General features: G+C 34.5%; 2 protein-coding genes across 2 annotated transcripts in view; one reads left to right on the forward strand and one right to left on the reverse strand.

Annotated features, from left to right (window-relative positions):
- LOC149793392 (phospholipid scramblase 3-like) overlaps positions 1 to 7,459 on the forward strand; it is a 29,257-nt gene extending 21,798 nt beyond the window's left edge. The window contains exon 7 of the mRNA XM_089967370.1: positions 1,695 to 7,459. Coding sequence (XP_089823496.1) covers positions 1,695 to 1,795 — 101 coding nt within the window. The 3' untranslated portion in view covers positions 1,796 to 7,459. The remainder of the gene's footprint in view (positions 1 to 1,694) is intronic.
- A 1,108-nt stretch (positions 7,460 to 8,567) lies between these two features.
- The window catches only part of LOC149793393 (uncharacterized), a 70,642-nt gene continuing 57,595 nt past the window's right edge, over positions 8,568 to 21,614 (reverse strand). Inside the window, exons 33-40 of the mRNA XM_089968994.1 lie at positions 21,366 to 21,417; positions 20,658 to 20,807; positions 19,503 to 19,652; positions 19,047 to 19,178; positions 12,506 to 12,646; positions 11,547 to 11,645; positions 9,542 to 9,603; positions 8,568 to 8,912 (exon numbers count right to left, since the gene is read on the reverse strand). Of these exons, the coding sequence (XP_089825120.1) occupies positions 8,568 to 8,912; positions 9,542 to 9,603; positions 11,547 to 11,645; positions 12,506 to 12,646; positions 19,047 to 19,178; positions 19,503 to 19,652; positions 20,658 to 20,807; positions 21,366 to 21,417 (1,131 nt within the window). The remainder of the gene's footprint in view (positions 8,913 to 9,541; positions 9,604 to 11,546; positions 11,646 to 12,505; positions 12,647 to 19,046; positions 19,179 to 19,502; positions 19,653 to 20,657; positions 20,808 to 21,365; positions 21,418 to 21,614) is intronic.

Below are 21,614 nucleotides of genomic sequence, written 5' to 3' on the forward strand. Positions count from 1 at the left end.
AGTGCTAGACATCACTATAAACTGCCACATTGCAGACATTGTAGCGATATGACTGAAAAATTGTTAAAGCTACGTTAAAAATAAAAATCACATCACATCACATCACTTTTACAAAGGTCACAATTTTTGTAATATAAGCAATGTTATGCCGCCGAATATTTCTAATGAAATAAAAGCCATGCCATGCCATAGCCCTCACCACCCCATTCCAAGCCATACTTTTTACCTGCATATTTTCAAAGTTAATTATCCGAATGCTTTAGCAGTTGTTATTGTGAAAGCCTACATCTATCTGTTTATCTGTCAGTCTGACCATCTGTCCATAATTCTGTATCCTGTTAAACTGATGGTTGGGAATTCATCGACTTGTTGGGAATTCATCGACTTGTTGGGAATTCATCGACTTGTTAATATGTTGGTCAAGTGGTAATCATCAATGAGAGGAGTACCATTCATGCTTGCTTAAAAGTCGAATCCAACTGCAAATAGCACCAATCTGCCATCACATAATGTGCCAGCAGATCTGGGTCTATGCAGTTTGTTAGCTGTAGAACAAACAACATAAACACTAATCTACTGGCACATTATGTATTGGCAGATCAGGGTCTATGTTGTTTGCAGTTGGACTTGACTAATAAGCAAGTATAGATGGTATGACATTTGAGCCTCATTTCTTGGGGTGATATGAAGGGGGATCAAAAGGGTAAATATACAAAAAGTGCAGTTACAGAAATAGTTTTAAATACTTTTTTATTCAAACGTTATAGATGCATTCATAACAGAAGGACACATAATATATGTAACTGATTTTGGGTTATGAACCCTGGGTCACAGCTTTAAAAGGGCACATAGGGTCACAGCTTTAAAAGGGCACGTAGGGTCACAAAATAATCAACAGCGATTTGCAAGTCATCAAAATAACAGGTTAAAATCAGTGAGGTAATAAGACTTCCTGTTTTCATACAGATCAGTGTGATTTAAGATTTTAATTTATTGCATCTTCTTCTGCAACATTAGAGATTAAAGCTCACAACTTGTTGGTATGATTGATAAATATTTTGTATATATCCCTAATTCTATAGAACTGAGATAAGCAATTCTTAAGGGCTGGGTGAGAGTTTTTTAAAATTTACAAAAACTATTCCTGTGATGTGTTCATAGAGATATGCATTTTTCATCTGTGTGACCAGATATATTACTCATCTCTCAGGAAGTGGGGAGGGGGGAATGATACTCTCACTGGGACATGGAAGGGAGTAATGATACCCTTACTGGGATGTGGGAGGGCAGAATGATACCCTCACTGCATGTTCAGTGCATCTTGATTTCCTCTGTCCATCTGTCCTGAACACAGTTGTACAAAAACCACTTAAGTTAGAGCAATTCAATTTGGTATGCCTCTTTTATATGCATGTGGAGATGACCAGATAAAAGTGCAAAATGCTGTTTTAAATGGTGTTTGAAAATTTTGTTGGATTTTATCTTTTCTTTCTTGCTAATTTGTCCTACAGTGTGGGCATATATATTTGTCAAACTCCTTTGTCAGTTGGCTGGATTATTCCCCAGCTAATGTTGAGGTTACCCCTTGTACTAAATGTTTTCTAATGAAGGATTCAGTTTTAGACCAGTGTTTAAAATGTAGCTGGCATTGTCCTTAAGGATTGATCAAATGTTGCTTATATTTCTCCTTTCAGATCTGAAAGACCTGGATGTAAAGCAGAAAGTAATATTACTTTGCTCAATGTTTCTGATAGATTTCCATTTCTTTGAGCATGATAGCCGATGGTGTTGTTAATAGACCGTTTGTATTTTTGATCATTTACCATTGTTTTATTATAAATAATTTTACAATGTCATAGAATTTTACAATTTTTGGTTTTATTATTTAAATTATGTATATATATTATGAAAACTGAGTCCCAGTATTCTTCAGGAATTCAGTGGTTTGTTCATTATTAGCTGGTGCTAAGTGTACATCAAGTTGGTGATGTAGTTACTGATCTTACTGTATTTCATGTAATTTTTCATGCCCTTTAATTTTTTGTACACAACCCAGTTATAAAATAATTATTTAACTGTATCATATTTTTTTGACACAGCACTTTTTAATGTTTTTTTATTTAAAAACTTTGATTTATCATACATAAAAGTTCTACTAAGTAGATTTACATTTGAAATAAAGATTGCAAATGCCATATTGCCAGTTTGTTTTTACAAAAATCAGTGAGAGAATATAATCATGATCATATGCAATTAAGGTTGTCTTTTGGTATTATTTTTAACCTAGTATTTTGATGTGTTAAAATTGGGAAGGATTCCATTTCAAATGGCTTTGAAAATACGCAGAGGTACAATTTAGATATGTTCAATGATGTTGTTGTTGTGGGGTTTAATGCCATTTTTCAGCACATGATAGGCTATACATGGCGGCCAGTATTAATGGTGGAGGAAGAACAAAACTATACAAAACAATACTTTCATCATTAAACATCTGTCTGCACCTGTTCGAGTCTCGGAATCAGCCAATGTGGGTAAGTGAGAAAACTTGCCAGTAGCTTCTCGTGGGTCGGTGGTTCTTTCCGGGGTTTTTCCCGGGTTCTTCCTCCACCATTAATACTGGCCACCATATATAGCCTATCATGTGCTGAAAAATGGCATTAAACCCCACAACAACAACAACAACAACTGTTTCTCTAAGAGTACAAGTTGCACTTAATTTCTTGACAACATGGACTTATATTGTTGCATACAATTTACCGATAACTAATACATGTTCAGACAATCTTAATCACATTGCCAACATAACACACTGTAATAGATACAAAGAAGTATAATCTGAATGCAGATGAGCTTTCACGCTGAGGCATTATTGTTCCTGCCATCTCTCCATGCTCTCTCTTTCTCTCTCTCTCTCTCTCTGTTGTTCATTAATAACAAAAGTCTTTTTGAGTACTCTTATTGTTATTGTAATGGACTCTTTAGTTAAGAGCAGAAAAAAGTTGATGTTTATTTTGTACATTTATACCATTCAGTTGTCAAGTATTGCATGTTCCATAGACCATGTTCAGGTATGATCCCTTTATTTTTCATACACGGTCAGTACCACAAAATGATAATTATTTATTTTACTTATAATTTTGTGTACTCTAAAATTAAAAATTATTTTTTTATGTCTAAAAGGATCTCTTCACTTTATTATTAAATAATCTATGCTTTGACATTATCACAAAGCTTCCAGATGAAAATGTATTAATTGCCATGTATTTTACAAAAAGAATGGCACTAAATTAAATCAAGAAAAGTGGATGTCCTGTGCAGTCATTACAGTGCAAGAGTTAGCTAAAGGTTTTTGCAATAAAGAGTGCTTTCGTTGTGACATCATAATGCTAAGTTCAGTCCAATTTACAAGTTAATCACACCTCATAGAGGCCTCATAAAAAATATACTTCAATGTTGATTTTGTCACATGCATTTAAGGGCATTTATAAAGCAACCAAAAGAAACCATGGTACCAGTTGCTCCAATGTCACACACTGCATTAAACTAAAACATAAAGGGCAATCACTCTAACAAATAGATGTCTTCAAAGGAGTGTTAGTCATTAAGGAGTAAATGAATTGAATAATTGTCATCTGAAGATACATTTATATGTCACCAGATTTTCTGAAATGAATGCCTACATGATGTGTTTGACATTATCAAATACAATTATTAAATCTGCATTCAAAGAGGATATAACCTGAGAGCAATTTTTACCTCCTTCACTGATTGTGTTCACTTCAGTATACCATGTTTCATCTGGAATTTAACACTCTCCGACTTGAGCCCATTATTCAGAAATCAGGCGATAAAATTTCAACATTCACAACTGCTTTGGAATAAGTTAGAGACAAATAACTGGGAAATACATTCTACAAAAGACGTCTAGGTTCATTTTGTAAAGTTCTCTTGAATGAAAATTTCATAACAGATACAGAAAATTACAACATGATACAGTATTCATTTGATAACTGGATAACTTGCAAGCCCATTTATAATGTTGGATCAGGCAAGGATCCAGTTTTCAGGCCAGAAAATACAAAATAAATTGGTCACTATATATTGAACATAAAGAAAATCATGATCAAAATTGGTCAATGAAACCTTGATATGTCGCTTGTGTATTGTCAAAAATGTTGGCTAGTGCCAAGAATTTTTAATTAATATCATGAAGTTCTCAACATTTAATAAAAAGGAATATATTGTCTTAAATTTTCTTTCCAAACATTCTCAAAACACTACAAAAAACAATACTGGATGAAATTTCAGTCAATGAAAATGTTACTAACGCCTATGAGCAAAACAAATAAATACCAATTAAACAAGTTTTATCAAGTGAAATTCATCTTTTAGTTCTATCTTTTAATTCGGTTTCAGTATTGTCATAATAATGCAATATGTCCTCTTGTTTTCGAAGGTGAAAAATGTCACTCTACCACCCTAGCTGTGTCTGAGAGTATTTCTTGGAGAACCTAAATTAAGTGCTGATTGTGTTTTCATCTCCACCTTGTGGAAGGATCTGTTGTATTGTTACACTCAAATAAAAGCAGACCTGCTTTGTGTTATCATGTTAATTATGTCTTTTATATCGAATCCAAAAAGGGAGTTGGAATAAAAGAAAAGATAAAGGCATGTAAATTCTACATGTATGTATAAGAGCTTTCAGTCATGTGTCGGGTCAGATTATTTCAGTTTATCAATTAAACATATTATGTAATACAATTAAACTTGCATAAATTAGCCTACTCATTCACAGATGTGATCAAAGATTGCAAGGCATCTAAGTGAAATTAGTACATGGTAAATAAAAATATTTTTCCTTGTATGCAGTTCATTATGGAGAAGTGAATTCCAGAGTATGTAGTAAACTATAAATATCTGAATTTGGGAATCAGAGATTTCTTCAAGGATGAGAAGTTTCATTGTTACATGCAGTAAAATCATGGCATCATCATTTTACAAATAGGACAATTAAAAAAAATCAGGTTTCAATATTGATGGTTGTTTCATGAAATAAATGTACCTAGTTTTTGAAGAAGAAAAAAAATTCTTGTTTTGTTTGGAGTCAAGAACAACAAAATGCAGTAACATACGACACGGTAGTTTTGTGTACACATGATGGTTACTGAAAACTCTTGGACTAATTTTGCTAAGACATTAACCGCTGGCGACGAGTTAACGTGTCAAGAGGTAGTAGCCTACAGCCGAGCTCTGTAGCGTCATGGTCATGTATGATACACTAAAGTGGGTGGCATTATAGAAAGGTAGACAGATGTAGCTCTACAATGATACCAAATAGTCTGGAATTTCTAGTTGCACTACAAAATACAGAGGGAAAAACCTCATTTTTTGGACCCGACTTTTTTCTACCCAAAATTCACCCGTGGTCAGAGTCCAATTTTTTTCCGGATTTGGACTATTTAGTCTCAGATCTTAGTCAAACTGGTATGAACTGCAAACAGACAGATGAACCTTTGGAAAAAGTAGGATAAGATGGGCATTTGGAATAAAGAGTGGTCTTGATACAAAAATAATGGTTCTGTTTAGCAAAAAAAGAAAAAACACTCCAACTTTCACCCCTCTGCTCATACACAAGCCAAATAGCTAATGAAAAATGATGTTTCTAACACAACTAGGCAGTATGTTCTTGGAAGATCACCTGGAAGTTGGTGTTTTCGGATGTATTCAGGAATAGCTTTCAAAATATGTTTCCAACTCGAATTTCAGGTGTAAATGACACAAACCTTTTTTAGATCTTGAGTACAGTGAAAATAAAGGAAGTTTGGCCCAAAAAAGCAAAAAAGATTTTTTATTAACAGTTAATTCTAATGTTATTATATAAAGAGTATTAAGCCATTAAGCAAGACTTACCTCCTAACACACTGTTTCTCTCTATGTCCAGTTGGGATATCATTCTCTTCTCATCTTTTTAGGTCCCTCAGTAACTTGCACCTTTGCTGATAGTGTGGTCTATGTTTTTTTGCCCTGTTGTGTGCATGTTATTGAGGGATAGATATATTAGGATCCTTTAACAATCTTGGACACTTTTATATCCACCAACACCTAACCTGGCAATTGAAGCTCATAAAAAATATTCTTTATTTTGTTAGCCAACCATAATGACCAAAGAAATTTGTATTCAGTGATTTTATTATATTATTTTATTGTTTCCAAAGACTTTTTTGAAAAACTTGTTAATATAAGATATGATTTTATTCTTTCCCTTGTGGTGGTTTTGCCCACAATAGAAATCTATTTTCTGCCTGGTAGTGGGTACTATATGCTAGTTTAAGCAGATGCATATTGGAAGTTACATTTAATGATTATATTAAATATTTCTTGCATTTTATCAAATATATTTTCTAATATGGGAAAATGTGTAATTATGATCTTTATTTAAATGCTTTATGTTTTAAAAGAATTTTATTTTTTTAGCAAAACTTGTAATTTGTCCATAGAATTTCATTCTTATTGAACAAGAGTTTAGCAGATGGAAGGACATTGGTGTCACTTGTTCTGGTTGCTATGGCTACATTCATAGCATCATCATCAACATTAAGATCCTGGGTCTAAGTTTTTCCAACCCATACACAGTAGGGTTTACACCATAGCTTGCTTGGCAGGTGAGACACTGCATGTCATGGAACTCATTTTATCCTCCCTGTATTTAAGACAGGGAATATAGCTGTTATTATGTTCATGTGTCTGTCTGTTGGACATCTATATGTCTATGCGTTAAGATTTTCCCTTCCAGATCATAATTCTCAAACTGTTCAAGGTATTTCATCCAGTCTTGGTACACAGGTCAAGCAGGATGCTTTTAGGTGTCTTTTGATATATTGGGCTTTTCTGTATTAATATTGTTTGTTACTATGGAAATAGTGTAGAATAAAAAGTATAAGATTGGGTATTATAGCAACAAGTCAATAAGTACAGAACACCCACTATACCATGTACCTTGATATAAGGTAGTACTTTTTAATAAGGTAGGTATAGTCATGGATCCCATTTCAGTAGGTAATAGTAATATCATGAATAAAATACCTTAGTATAAGGTTACTTGACATCAGTATAAGGTTACCTGACCTCAGTATAAGGTTACTTTACCTCAGCATAAGGTTACTTCACTTCAAGGTTGTCCATTTTATGACTGTCATGTAGCATCTGAATGTGAGGGAGTACTGTAGTGTCTAGATGGGAGGTATTTGGGCATAGGTTATTGATACAAGTAGTATAAACATTGAGAATGCTGGACCACCAGGAGTCTTTACAAAAGTGGAGGACTAAGAGGATACATCATGCTTAGATAACTCTTGTTATTATATGCATTTAGAAATTAAATTAAATTTTTAATATAGTTTATCAAAATATAATGGTATACCAATTATATTTATTAATAAAGCTATGTATTAAAAACAGAGCACTTGTGTCCTACCTTAATTTCTTTTTTGTTTGGACTGTCTCGTTGGGTATGGTTGCTAATGTTAGACTCTTGCAATTACTGGGAAAGGTTTATTATCAACACATCTTTTAAAATTTCTATCAGTCCAATCCCTTAACTCAGCTGTGAATTCAGACAAATTGTCCACTTTCCATTTCACTCTTCCTTTTTCATGGAAATCTTTGACAAGTTTACTTAGTTTGGTAAAAATCACTATAAAAGAAGAGAAAAGAATATTTGTTGAAATCTTCCTTGTCTATATATTCGTGGAAAGGTTTAGAAAATAACATATACACATTCTTTTGTGTACATTGCAAGAGTTACATGCCTATGTATCATACCTTTCCTACTAATATACATCATTCTAGTTAATGCTTATTTTATTCCTATCTTAATATCCATTTTATGGATAGATATGTATTTTGGAATTGGGGTAGATGCCACATTTCAGGAAAATATCCTCAGGTTATAGGAATACTACAAGATTGTATGGTGTCAGCCACCCTTTTCAAAATAAAAATTAACATCCTAGTCAAATGGCTTCAACTGATAACTGACTTCTTATTAAATATCAATGACTTTCTGATCTACTGTATCTAAAAAAAAGTACACAAACTATTACATGTCAACAACAGGTGTACTTAAAACGAGCTAAGAAATTGTCAGAAGAAAATGGGTTAACATTTTTTTTAATCTACTCTCAGCATGCACTTCTTGCAAATGCATACATTCATGATGAACCAAAACACTACCCAGATGGTTCTCCAGTCCATGTTGCAGTGAAGATCAAATTATTAGGACTTATTATTTTTACCATAAGATGGCTTTCATTCTACATGCTTGATACATCGGTGACAAATATCAAAATGCACTTAATTTATTGCGAGTCCTGGCAAACACAGATTGGTGTACAAACTGGAAGGTTCTACTTCAGTTATGCAGGTTTTTGCTTGTGTATGTATGGATCAGGGTGAAAATCTTACTTGCTCATCCTTGATCAGATACACAATCATGAACTTTGATTCTGTATGGAAGCATTTAAAGGCAAATGAACCATCACTTCATCTCAGAAAAATTATACTGGCTCTTAAGTATACATGTACGTCTGTCCCCCTGATCCATTTGTCCCCACATCTGATATCACCCTTTTGTCCCCTGATCCATTTATCACAACATTTGATATCAGCCTTCTGTCCCCTGATCCATTTATCCCCACATTAGATATAACCTTTCTGTCCCCTGATCCATTTGTCCCCACATTCGATATCAGCATTATGTCCCCTGATCCATTAGTCCCCACATCTGATATCACCCTTAAGCCCAAAACAAAACTATCAAACATTTTGGCGTATGAGTTAACTCTCACGAAGAAGCAGTAAAATTCAGTCTTGCAAATACTGCATAGCTCTCCATTCCCATAGTAACAACGTGGCTATTAAAACCCAATAAATTTATATTTAAGTTTTGCCAATACAAACATCCTCTACAAATTCTCTCAAATTTAAGAATAAATTCAGTGAAGTCAGTCCTGCTAGTTGTGACCATTCGTTTCTTTATACAAGCTGTTCGAAAGATGGAGACATGGTAAGAACTACTGTAGCAAAACCCATTGGCAACATTACGAGCTGGTTACCAGATAAAGCCACCATTTTACCACAGATTTTACAGTGATACTCATCTTTGAACTGCTTCAGAACCTCTAAAACAACACAGAGTTATCATCTATTCAGATTCACGTTCCACGCTAAAACCTTGTAAAACCTTCTTTTGGTAAACCTATTTAACCCTAAGTCTCACGGAAACACAATTTCCTCATAAAACCCGCAGAACATATTCTGCAGTGTTGGCTGCATAGTCCCATTTGGATTAAGCATAATGACCGGCCAAAAAGAGAACCGCAGTTCTAAATGAAAGACGTCATATGGAGTGCTGAATTTATGTAAATTGGCATGCGATACCTGGTAAGATATGGGGAATACAAACTCAACCTACAAGATTCAGAACATCCAACACATGACTGGAGAGTAGCATCCGTCACATGAATAAGGTATAGGACAATACCTCACCCATGCACATCTCCTGCAGGGTGAGCCTGACTAAAGTGCATACATTGATGGTATCCACTGAGAGTAAAAAAAACAATTTTGTTGAATTAATCAACAACATGAGAATTTTTATTTTAAAAAAATGTGAACTCAATTAAGAAGCTAATTGATGATGTACCATCAGAGAGTCGGAGAATGAGTTTTATATATAACGTTTTTACTTTCTATTTTTCATAATTTTTCCATTATCTTTTATTGATATGCCTTCAAAGAATTATATCTCTTTTTATGTCGCTTGCCTTGTAGGAATAGTTATTTGCATTTATTTTGCAAGCATTTATCTACCAAAAGATATTTGAACAATTTGTCCCATTATATATTTTAAACAAAACTTTTAATTATCACTGTATAGCCAGGATGGTGTTAATGCGCCCTTAAAGTTATGCACATACATACATATTGACACACATAACCGTTGAAATTTGTAAAAGCACTCTTTTCATTTGTACAGATAGCAGTCCTCTAAACTGGTATACTGCAGAAATTGTCATGTTTTCTTTGGCCCTGATCATAAATATATCGTTATGTTTCACTGTAATTTATTCAAACTTTTATTGCATTGTTGTAATTTGTTTTAATGCAGATAGCTGACTTTATGACTGCTGTGAACTACTCCCGAAATACTTAAAGATTATCCCATAGAAAAGAAAACTGCAAATTTAAGTTGGCATGAGATTTGGGGTTTTCCTAATGAAGAATTTTATATAAGGGGACCAAATAAAGTTGAACTGACATAATAACAAATAAAATAGTGATCTGAAATGGAACCTTCAAATTCAAGAATTATACACCAAAGGAAATTGTACTTTAGGCCTATTAAAAGTCGTCTTGCGCACAAAATACCAAAAAAAAAAAAGTTTTCAAGGATTTAACAAGACCTATTTTAGAATATGCATGTTCATTCCCAGGTTTTAGAACTTAGAAGACAAAACTGAACCAATCCAAAGCAAGCAGCCAGGATTGTTACCTCCAATTATGTCTGTATTCCATGAAGTATTACCTCTGTATTGAATACGTCGTATTGTAGACTACTAAATTAAAACGTAGACTGGAAAAATGACTAATATTTTTCTACAAAGGTCTGGAAAAACAAGAGCAAAATTACCCAGCTACAATTTAATCAAACCAAAAACAAGCAGTATAAATCAACATGAATATACTTGGCTAATACCATGCCCACGAACTAATAGCAGATTCAGCTTCGTCCCATAAAGAACCAAGGAATGGAATTAATTACCACAAATATTAATCACAACTGAATCCTCAGTAAACCAAATTGCTAAATTTCCAAAATTAGTACTAACACATTTTTTCTACAATATGTTGACGCTGGGCGGTATAAAAATGTCATGATGCAGCACTAAACTAATCAAAGTCAAGATCGAGGGCAGTTCAAAATGTCATTATTTACCTCAGTTTCTTTTTTCTAGGACATGAAAGCAATGGCCGAGGACGTTCTGATTCAACTTTGGGTTGGAGAGTCCTTAGCTTAAAATGGCAAGTCTAAGGAATTATAGTAGGATCAGGTCAATCTGAAAGTCAACTAATAGTCCACCCTTGAGAGTAAGACTGTTTACTATTCTCGAAAATCAAACTAAAATCCAATCTGGATATTTTAAAAAAAAAAAATCCTATTTTCTTCCTTTGTTTATTCTAGCGTTTATTTGTTTCCATCATTTTCATTGTAGATGAAACGCACATTACATGCTGCTGGCAAGGTGGAATTGATATATGTAATATTTCGGGATACCAGCTCATAGAAAAGAAAGATTTTAAACCAAAGGAATGTTGAATGATTATTTTATACTGAGTTGTACAGTGCCTGATATAGCAGAGTTTTCCATTCAAGGAAGAAAAACATCTTAAGAAAACAATGTAAATTTACAAATCTTTTTATTACTTCCATTTTAGGTATTCAATAATAACAGCACATCGATATCATCCAAAAATATTTGGGATACTAATGCCACAAGTTTCACAACATGAATTTCTCATGATCTGGCTGTAGCTGCCGCACTGTGACCGGACACACCCATTCTGCCTATCACCGAACTCACATCCTAGGTAAGATTAAGGCTGAATGAAGCGAAAATATGCAAAAGCTTCTAATAGTCCAAAACAGCTTTATCATTGACAAAATTGTAAAATGTATTCCTTTTCAAATGTAAACGTTATCTTGTGAGGTTAAACCCACCTTGTTGATTCAGAGGGTGGACCGTGTGATTCATACCCAATATGTGACAATCTATTTAAGAAGTGTTTAGAAGTTAAACATGAAATAACTGCAATCAACTTGTCTGAACTTGATAGCAACAGCTAATGTTTAATTTATCAGTCACGATCAGCAGCAGCAGCAGACACTCAATTAAATGGGCAATGTAGAATTTAATACGTTTGCTTGCATTTGTCTGTAATGGCTGTCCTTAGTCGATGTAACACAGTGTATATGAGAGAGAGAAAGAGGAGAGAGAGATTGCTATTAGCGTGGAAAGGAATCAAAGGGGCACGATGGTTAAAGTGATGACATAAATCTAACCAAGAGGAAATTATATTTGTTTTATGTTTTTCAGAAGAGTTTCGAGGTCATATGGCTTTCCTTTCTTCTAATTTTCAGGCATCGCGTTGAAGTAATCAAATTTGGTCATAACCTCAGGGTTACATATGAAATGTTCCTATTTCTTTGGGAGAATTTGAATTTTGGTCAAAATGTATTCAGCTCTTTAATCAAAATTTAATATTTGACTGGAAAAAATATCTGTAAGTTTTCAAAAATTTAATCATACGCGATATGTGTTTCTGTACTAACGTCCCATGGATACAAATATTTCAGCTTTTCTTCATTAGTTTATTGCTACGTACAAATATACTTCCCTCTGTATGTTGTTTAAAAGATTTTACACAGTTCTGCATTCACACCTACCAGTTATATTTCCTTTGTATGCCTTACATGTCCCACAGCAAAGATTCACGTTGTCGCCATAGTAACACATTCTTTTATTGGCCACTGAAAGGATATTGACAGCACACCAGTCACTTTTGTCACCATAATGACAGTTGGCATCTGAAAAACATTTCAGTAAACTATTAGACATTCTTGATTAAAAACGTTATGGGTGAAAAGTACGATGGTAGAAATCTTTGAATTAAAACTTAATGAACCCATCCCATACAAACACTTTTTAATCCCCACCCCACATTCACACCCATAAAAATAGACAAAACAAATAACAAATAAACATGAAGATGTTCACGTTCTTCGCTGTTTCTAAGGAACAGAATACAATGCAACTGTTAACAGAATTAGCAGTTCAGAACAAGACACGATGGTTATAGTGGCATGTTTTTGTCGTAAAAGTGCAACCATTTTCTGTTGCATTAATAAAAGGTTGTGCATGCCGGGGGGGGGGGGGGGCTCCGGACGCCCCTCCCCGGCTAAAAAGCAAAAGCGTAAACACAAACCTACAGTCACTGGTCAATTGAAATTTGACCGTCGTCTAATTTTTGCGCACCTTTACTGGGTATTAAGCACACGTTGAGTAAATAGACAGATTTTTGCTTCGGTGCCTTTTGAAATTGAAACACACCTCCCCAATACAGGTAACTTCTTGCAACAAGGAAATATGTTATATTTACGTACTGAATAGATTAATTGACATACAGAAACTTGTATGAGCTTTTATCACGATATTTTTACACAATGCAATTTTCAGTGAGGTATTTATAATTTATAACACCCCTCCAGTACTTTTTAGAATTGTTTCATTTTATTAAGGCAGCCAAGATGATTTAATATTTGTAAAATATTAAAGAAGAATTTAATTTTTCATGATCCGCCTTTTAAATAAATCCGCTCTTTCATTTTATTCAAAACAACATGTTTGTAAAAACTAAATCGGCCAAAATTCTTTTTCAGACTTACGTGGGTTGTCTGTGAACGGGGTAGTTCGACATGAATACACTTTAAGCATAGTTAAATAAATTTAAAACTCAATTCTGACGAGAAACAAACGCGTCAATGTAGAGAATCCTCCAGCTGTTATAAAGTAGTAATTTTATTAAAGTTTAAATTTCGGGCTATATAGACACATAGAAGAAAAATGACAATTAGTTCTTTATTAAACATTTTGATTGATAAAGTTTAAATAAACTGTTAAAAATTCAAACGAATAGCATTTGCAACAAACCTTTCCTTCTGATTTCTAGCTCGTATTTTGTTATTGGTCAGACGTTAAACATGCCCAAGCTTATCTCAGAATTCTCTGAGCTGTCTATGACTTGGGCAGTTCGGCATGAATACAAAGAAAACACTGGTCTCAATGAAAGGAGTATTTTTTTTAAACTTTACGATACTAAGAAGTAGTTATTTAAGCTAATGCCTGATGCAATAAAAGTTAAATTTTGGAGATAGATATTCAAATGTTATGAAAAGTACAAAGAGCTTTCTTGAAAATTTTATTGAATTTTAAACAAATTTGTATTTTTTTTTTATTTAAATAAAAACAATTTGCCCCAAAATGTAGCATATGCCACCGACTTATAATTCTGCTATCTAAATCATATGTTTTCTAAATTATTTAAACAACGTCCTTGATGAAGCATTCTTCAAAGTTCTTTGGGTCAGGCGATTTGGATTTAAATATTTATATCATACGCATAGGCAAAATCTTTCGTTATTTTATTCAAAAGTGAATAAAAATATTATTTTCTTATTTTTAAGAATCATTTTTTCTTAACTTTTTAAAAACTTTTAGTTAGGTAACATAATCATTATTGCCAAATGAAATGGCAGGAACCGTAGATCTTTCCTATTTAAAATCAAGCTGTGTAAATTTTTCCTGTCAAAGCCTAACATGCATTCTACAAACTTTCAGATACTTTTGGAACATTCCTCACAAAACTTTTCTTGCCGCGGTTTCGAGTCGGCTTCCCATACAACGTCTAGTCCAACTTCTAAAGTTTATGATGCATGTACGCGGGCACAATACTATGTCCGACTTGAAAAGGATGCCGAAGAGAGGATAAGATAAATTATTTTAAACAGAGTATTTTAATTTTTTACGGCTTTGAGAAAAACAGTCCAGTATCGTTTGGCAAACTGTTCTGTTTATATCGTAGCTGCCTGGTACACCATTCTCCAATTACAAGAAACATTTCTTGCACGACGTTAAGAAAGACGACCCAATCAAAGAAGCAATTGTACAACAGGAACTAAATACAGCACCAAAGAAACCAAATATAAAAAGCGGACTAAAATCCTCTAACAAACGATTGCATCGCTCAAAACTAGACTTATCAAAAGCCTGGTAAAGTTGTAGATTTGACGGCAGGCTATTCAGAGTTCCGAGCTGCTAACATCAATGTTCTTGTTTTGTTTATGTTTTGGACCGAGCACATAAATATGTACACAGGTTTTCGCTTTTGCACTAAAAAATCTTGCAGACTGATAGAGTGTGACATGTAGAATTTGCTTATGCGTCAACACGTGGTACGATCTCTATATGTACGTTTATCATTTAAGTACGGGTCTGGCCTTTGGCCGATTGGACCGATTTGGCCCAATCGCGCCACGCGCTCACAGGAGCCCCCACACATTAGTAATTTTTAAAAATATTTCCAGAGAGAAAGTAATTTTAAAGCGATGGAATACAATTTTAAGTTCAGTATCATATAAAACTTGTTTAAAAGTGCATTTCGAAATACCGTGCTCACTGGGGGCTCCACGAGTAAAATCCACAGGGCCCCGCTAAAATTATCCAAATCAGGCCCCGCGTTTGTTTAGGCCGTTGCTGCTAAAGCACCATTAACACTGACGGTCTCTACGGTTAAGATGGAGCACCGGCATTTCTCGCACAGAACACAAAACAAAAAAAAGTAAATGATTATTAATACCACTCGGTAACAATTATTTGTACCAATATTTACCATCTCAGTCTAAACAACTCATTATCAAGCAATAGTCTGTTCTGAATGATTCCAGACATTTTGAACGATTCCAGAAAATTCATTGAAATTATCAAACGGTTTTTACTGACTTATCGTTATTAGTTATAGCGGGTGTGGTCTTATTTATGGAGTTGCACTTGCACAACACAGTAATACTGAATATATATATATATATATATATATATATATATATATATATATATATATATATATATATATATATATATATATATACGGTTCTTTTGATTTGTAGCTATACTGGTCATAAACCAGGAGAGCTTATGGGACGACCAGTGGTCACATCTTCCGACGTCCGTCTGTCCATTAGCATAAGTTTGTTATCGATACTTCTCCTAAACTACTTGGAGGTTTGCCATGAAATTGTTATACACACATTCATCTGTAGGTCTAGTTTGTCCTAACTGTCATCTTGAACGGATGATCATATCCATACCCACGTGTGTTTTTACTAAAATACTTCTTATTGTGTTTATCTATCCTAAATTAATGTCGTGCGGATCTGACGTTCGGTATGGCCACCACGGCAGCCAGCTTGAAGATCTTGTTTTCACTACTCCACCTACACGGAGAACCTTATCGACATGGACTTTCCACGAGAAGACTTCTCGTTGGTCTTGAATGAAAATAGTTCCTCTTGGACATCCAAAGTGGAGCCACAGCGTTCATCTTAAAAATCTTGTAATAGCTGCTCCTCCTGAATGGATGGTCATATCGATACAGATTTTCACCTAGAAGATATTCACTGCTGTCTAAATGGAAAAAAATGGCTCCGAATCGACATCTAATATGGCAGCCATTTTGATAATATTTATCGCTACTGCTCTTGAACGAAAAGTCATTTCGGCCTGGGAGTTTCATCAGGAGACTTTTTATGATGTCTAGTTGGTCCTGAAGAAAAAAATGTGTCTCATGGATATTCAGTATGGCCGTCACATCGGCCATATTGAAATCTTGTTATCCCTACTTTACCTTAATCATATCACCATGGCGGTTTCACAAAAAGACGTCTTGTGATGTCTAGTTGGACCTAAATGAAATTCTGTCGTCCTGAGCGTAAATTCATATTAGCATAGGGCTTTCATCGGAAGACTCCTTAAGGTGTCTAGCTTGTCATAAATACAAATAACGTTGATCTGATATCAGATATGACCTCCACAATGACTATTTTTACAGTTTTATTACTATTCCTAATAGATGGAAAATCATATCATTGTTGGGTTTTCACCAGAAGACTTTGAATGGTGTCTACTTGAGGCTAAATGAAAATGGTGCAGATGTGACATCCAGTATGACTGTCACCAGACCGCTCCCATGGTCTAGCGGTTAAAGCGTCGGCCTTGAATGCGGGAGGTCGCGGGTTCGAATCCCGGCCGAGTCATACCAAACACTTATAAAAATGGTACTAACAGCTGCCTTGCTAGGCTCTCAGCATTAAGAGGTTAGTGTTAGGACTGGTCGGCCTGGTGTCAGGATGATGTGACTGGGTGCTACCTGTCTGCGGCATGATGCCCCAATGCAAGACATCACTATACACTGCCGCACTGCAGACATCGTAGTGATAGAACTGAAAAATTGTTAAAGCTACGTTTAAACCCCAAATCACACACACACACACACACACATTGTCACAGTAAACATATTGAAAAATGTGTAACTTATTCTCTTTAATTTAGATTGTCCTATCAATACTGGGTTTTCATGAAAAGTCTTCTAATGGTGTCTGGTTGTCCTAAACGAAAATGGTGTCGATAAAATATGCCTGCCACAGTGACTAATTTGGAAATCATATCACTCAAGAATATTAGAGATGGTTTCAACACTCAGCAGTTAATAAGATGAAATGGTATTATCTTGAATGTCTGGAAATTATTTTCAGATAGTAACGCGCCAGTATCGTTGATGGACTCTTGCTTTATCATTATAGCGGGTTGGTCTCAGAACCTAGTTGGTTTTTAGGCGCGGTTTTAAGAGAGGGGGTCATTTAAATGATGCAATGGCAATACCATTAAATCTATATGACAAATATTAATACAAACGTTGATGGACAAAGGCTATAAATAAGCGTAAGTTCCCTTTAAGGACATTTTGATATACCCCCCCCCCCCATTAAAATCTACAACATAGATAATGGGCATTTTATTATGTCTACTTCAAGATTGTGTATGATAGAAAGGGAATAAAATAAAGTCACACCAAATACGTTCAAGTCATTACTTTCACTTTTTTGCTTCTGTTGTACACTATAAATTCTAGTCTGCGTGAAACTCAAATACGTGAAACATAAATTCTATCAAAGTTTAAAATTACAGATCAACATAACAAGTAGTACGAATAACAGTTCCCCTACTTCGTGGATGGGGTACTAAAACGTTCCTGTATCAATGGAGTAGTCAGGTATGATTCACACCTGGCGCTTTTTCACCATATTGCCAGAAAGTTAAAATACGTATCTTAAACAAATCAAATATTCTTTTTATTAAATACGAGTATCGCCGAATTTCGTTGTAGAAACAAGAGTACACAAGAGTTTGTCTTCTTCATACGAAATGTTCTGCTGTAACGTCGCCAGATTTGTTCATTTAAAAACTACCTCCGTTTTCAACCTGGTTTTTATTTTTGTGTGTGTAATATAGGGGCTTTGCGTTTCTCTTTGGAATCGTAAATAGATAGTAGTAAATATGGTGTACGTTGAATAACATGTCGTAGAATATCCAAATATTATATATCAAGGCTTATTTGGAAAGCGAATTAACGCAAGAATCTCGTGTTATCTGTCATGGTGGTCAATATGCGGTTATTGTAAACATACCAATATATTATACCTTGTATGGACTTGATAACTTTATTATAAGCCAAACTTCCTGTAAAACAACTCTCTTTAGGTAGTAGATTTTTTACTCATGTCATCCTTTTTGTATTTGACAATATTATTGTTTGCCCCACTCCAAGGTATAAAATCACATCGCAGCATCTGAACATGGTGCACAACCAACACCCGCACATTCAAAGGTATTTCTAGAAAAGATAGTTCTAATTATACTCGTTGCTCAGTCAGAATACGCCCTGACGTTGTCGCCATATGGTTTGAAAAATGCACATGTATATATAGCGCTTTTTACCAAAAGATGTCATGTGCACATCATCCTCCATAACAACGGCCATTACGGACGACCGGACTGAGATATGTTATTCTTGGCAGAAGCATTTCAAGCATTAACTCGCTTCAGAATTGTTCTTATTACAAATAATTCCATAAAGGTTTGATAGCTTTTTTATATGGTTCTATTTTGCCTAGTGTACTTGACTTTTCCTGCGATTTCCCCCTTTACACGGGTGTATCACTCCATCGAAGTATTTCCGAAATAGATTATCGTGGAAAAACCCCGAGGTATTCAGATTGACCTGATACTATGGTAAGCAAATAGGCCCACTCCTTTATGGATGGTGCCCATAATTCCAGCAAATATTATCATCACAATCGATTTCAAAAGGAATACCTTCCTTGTGATTTCCAGTATACCGGCCGCATGTTCCGCAACACAGGTGTTCGTTCGTGTAGCACAAGTGTGCGTTGCGTGCAGATTGGATATGGGAACTGCACCAGTCACTTCTGTCTCCGTAAAGACAATCTGCGAGAAATGGCGATATCATTCTGAATTTGTTTAAAGGAAAGTGAATACAAAAGTTATTCTAGCTCAAAATACTCTTTTGCCGACATATTTGGAAAGATATTGGAATCATAATTACTTTATTTTGCTTTAATGTGTAACTGTATCAGTACTTCCCAAAAAGTTTAATTTATGAAATTTCCATGTTATGAACAAGAAATGCTGTAACTTGTGCTGTATTAATAATGACTTGATTCACACGTAAAGTTAAAATTTACAAGGAAGTGTTCATGTATCAGGTTATATTATTTTTGTAATCATCACGAAAAAAGAGAAATGTCTTACCTGGACGATTACTGTTCTTGTACTGAGCACATGTCTTACAGCAAAGGTCTGAGTTGTTTACAGTCTTTGTTCCCTGGTAACAGAGGTAATTGTCTGTTGCATGCTGGAAGTTTGTGCCACACCAGTCGCTCTTATCCCCGTACTCACAGCCTGTGTTTATATATATATATATATATATATATATATATATATATATATATATATATATATATATATATATATATATATATATATATATATATATATATATATATATATTATAGCGTATTCTATTTCTGATTGGTTAACACGGTGTTCTTAAGTATTGGAAGAAGTAATTTCTAAATCACAAATAATAAGATACACTCCCCAACGAAATATAATTATGTCCAAAACTAAGTTTAGAAAACGAAAAAAGTTTTTTTCCTTAGTAATACGTGACTTCAGTTAAAGTAGAAAGGAAAACTAAAAGTCTGCTAAAGATCGTTGTCTTAATAACATATGCCGTAAAAAACAATACAAAACTGAAACTTAGCCAGTCTTAACTAGATGTGATATATTGATTACAAAAGTGTCGCATTACTCACCGCTCTCTTATCAGTGTGGAACTTTAAATGTTAATGATTGTCATTATTCAGTAATCGCTCAGGTTTATGATATCCGTAGGCACGGAACCCCTTACGTTGCTGATAATGATAAAGAAATTAAACAGAGGAAACCACCCCTCCAAAAACACACAACAAAAAGACAAAAATTTCACCAGTTACTGCATACGTCGAATTAACGAATTTTAAGTCTTGTATTATTCAGAAAGACTAGGTGGATAATAAACAACTGATGGGGCAATGCGATTGTTAGTAGTAGTAGTAGTAGTAGTAGTAGTAATCTCTTTGACATCCTCTTGGTGTTATTTTTGTTTCTCTGGTCTGTTTCATCCGAGTTCGGAACACATCTAGGGGCCTCAGATCCCAAGGACTCCTGGAAACGGCCAATCCGAAGAGTGCCACTTTCTGATGCAGGTTTGGTTTTAGTGCTTAGTAACTTCATTAGGTTGCCTCCTAGTATGTGTGGTATTACTTCTAGTGCTCCCTCCATGAGTGAAATTATACCTGTCTGACTCGTATTATTATTATTATTATTATTATTTGACTTATCATAATTGCGAAACTAACATACCAGCTATTCCCGTATAAACAGTTGCACAGCTAGCACAGCACATGCGTTTAGTCCATGAATCGTAGCAGCTATGTGGTTTTGATTTGATTAAATTCTTGCAATCCAAACCATCTCTGACAATGCCAGGATTGTCTCCATAAAGGCAAGTGTCTGAAAATAAATAACTTGTTCTAACATTGCATTTAAAAAGAGAGTGGTAAAAGCAATAAAGTTGGTTTAATGAGTTTAGAGTTTCCTTTGCATAAGTTCACTGTAACTGTCTGAGGAGTTTCAAGGTATGCAGTTCAAAGTAGCGATTTTGAAGATTCGATTGTCCTGTTTAATTTTATGATTCCAAAATGAACATAAAGCGTAAAACATTAAGAAGGGTCATGAAATGCAAATAAATTGGCTATTTAATTTTCACAGTACTGTACTCCTTACTTTGATATTTAATTTTCATGATGCAGTACTCCATTTAATAGTTAAGTTTCAGAATGCAGTACTTCTTAACTGATATAACGAAATATTTAAAATCAATCTTCTATTTATGAAGCGGCGGCCAGCTAAATTACCGTTTACGTTTCCAGCTAAGCTTTTTATATGTTAAAATTTTATTCTTCTGTTTAGTTTTTTCAGGTATTATTTTTTCGGTTTAAACATCTACTTTGCCTGTTTTAGCCTGCTACTATAAAAGAAAGATATTGCGATGGTTGATTTTTGTCTTACCTGGAACAGGAGGAGCAGAATCATAGTGAACACACATTTGCTGTTTGCACACCTGTGAGAATATGACAAGTTAATTGCACATATTTGCTGTTTTTTCACACCTGTGAGAATATGACAAGATTTAATTTATCGGGAGATTTTATAAGAATATCGTCCAAATTTTCTTGCACCTTTGCCAGGTTTCGTACTAAAATCTTATTGCTGACCAGAGACTGAAATATAACTGTGCTAAATAGTCTTGTACCAAAA

Source organism: Sinohyriopsis cumingii, chromosome 8 (genome assembly GCF_028554795.1).
Source record: "Sinohyriopsis cumingii isolate HCF-2022 chromosome 8, ASM2855479v2, whole genome shotgun sequence".
Lineage (NCBI taxonomy): Eukaryota > Metazoa > Mollusca > Bivalvia > Unionida > Unionidae > Sinohyriopsis > Sinohyriopsis cumingii.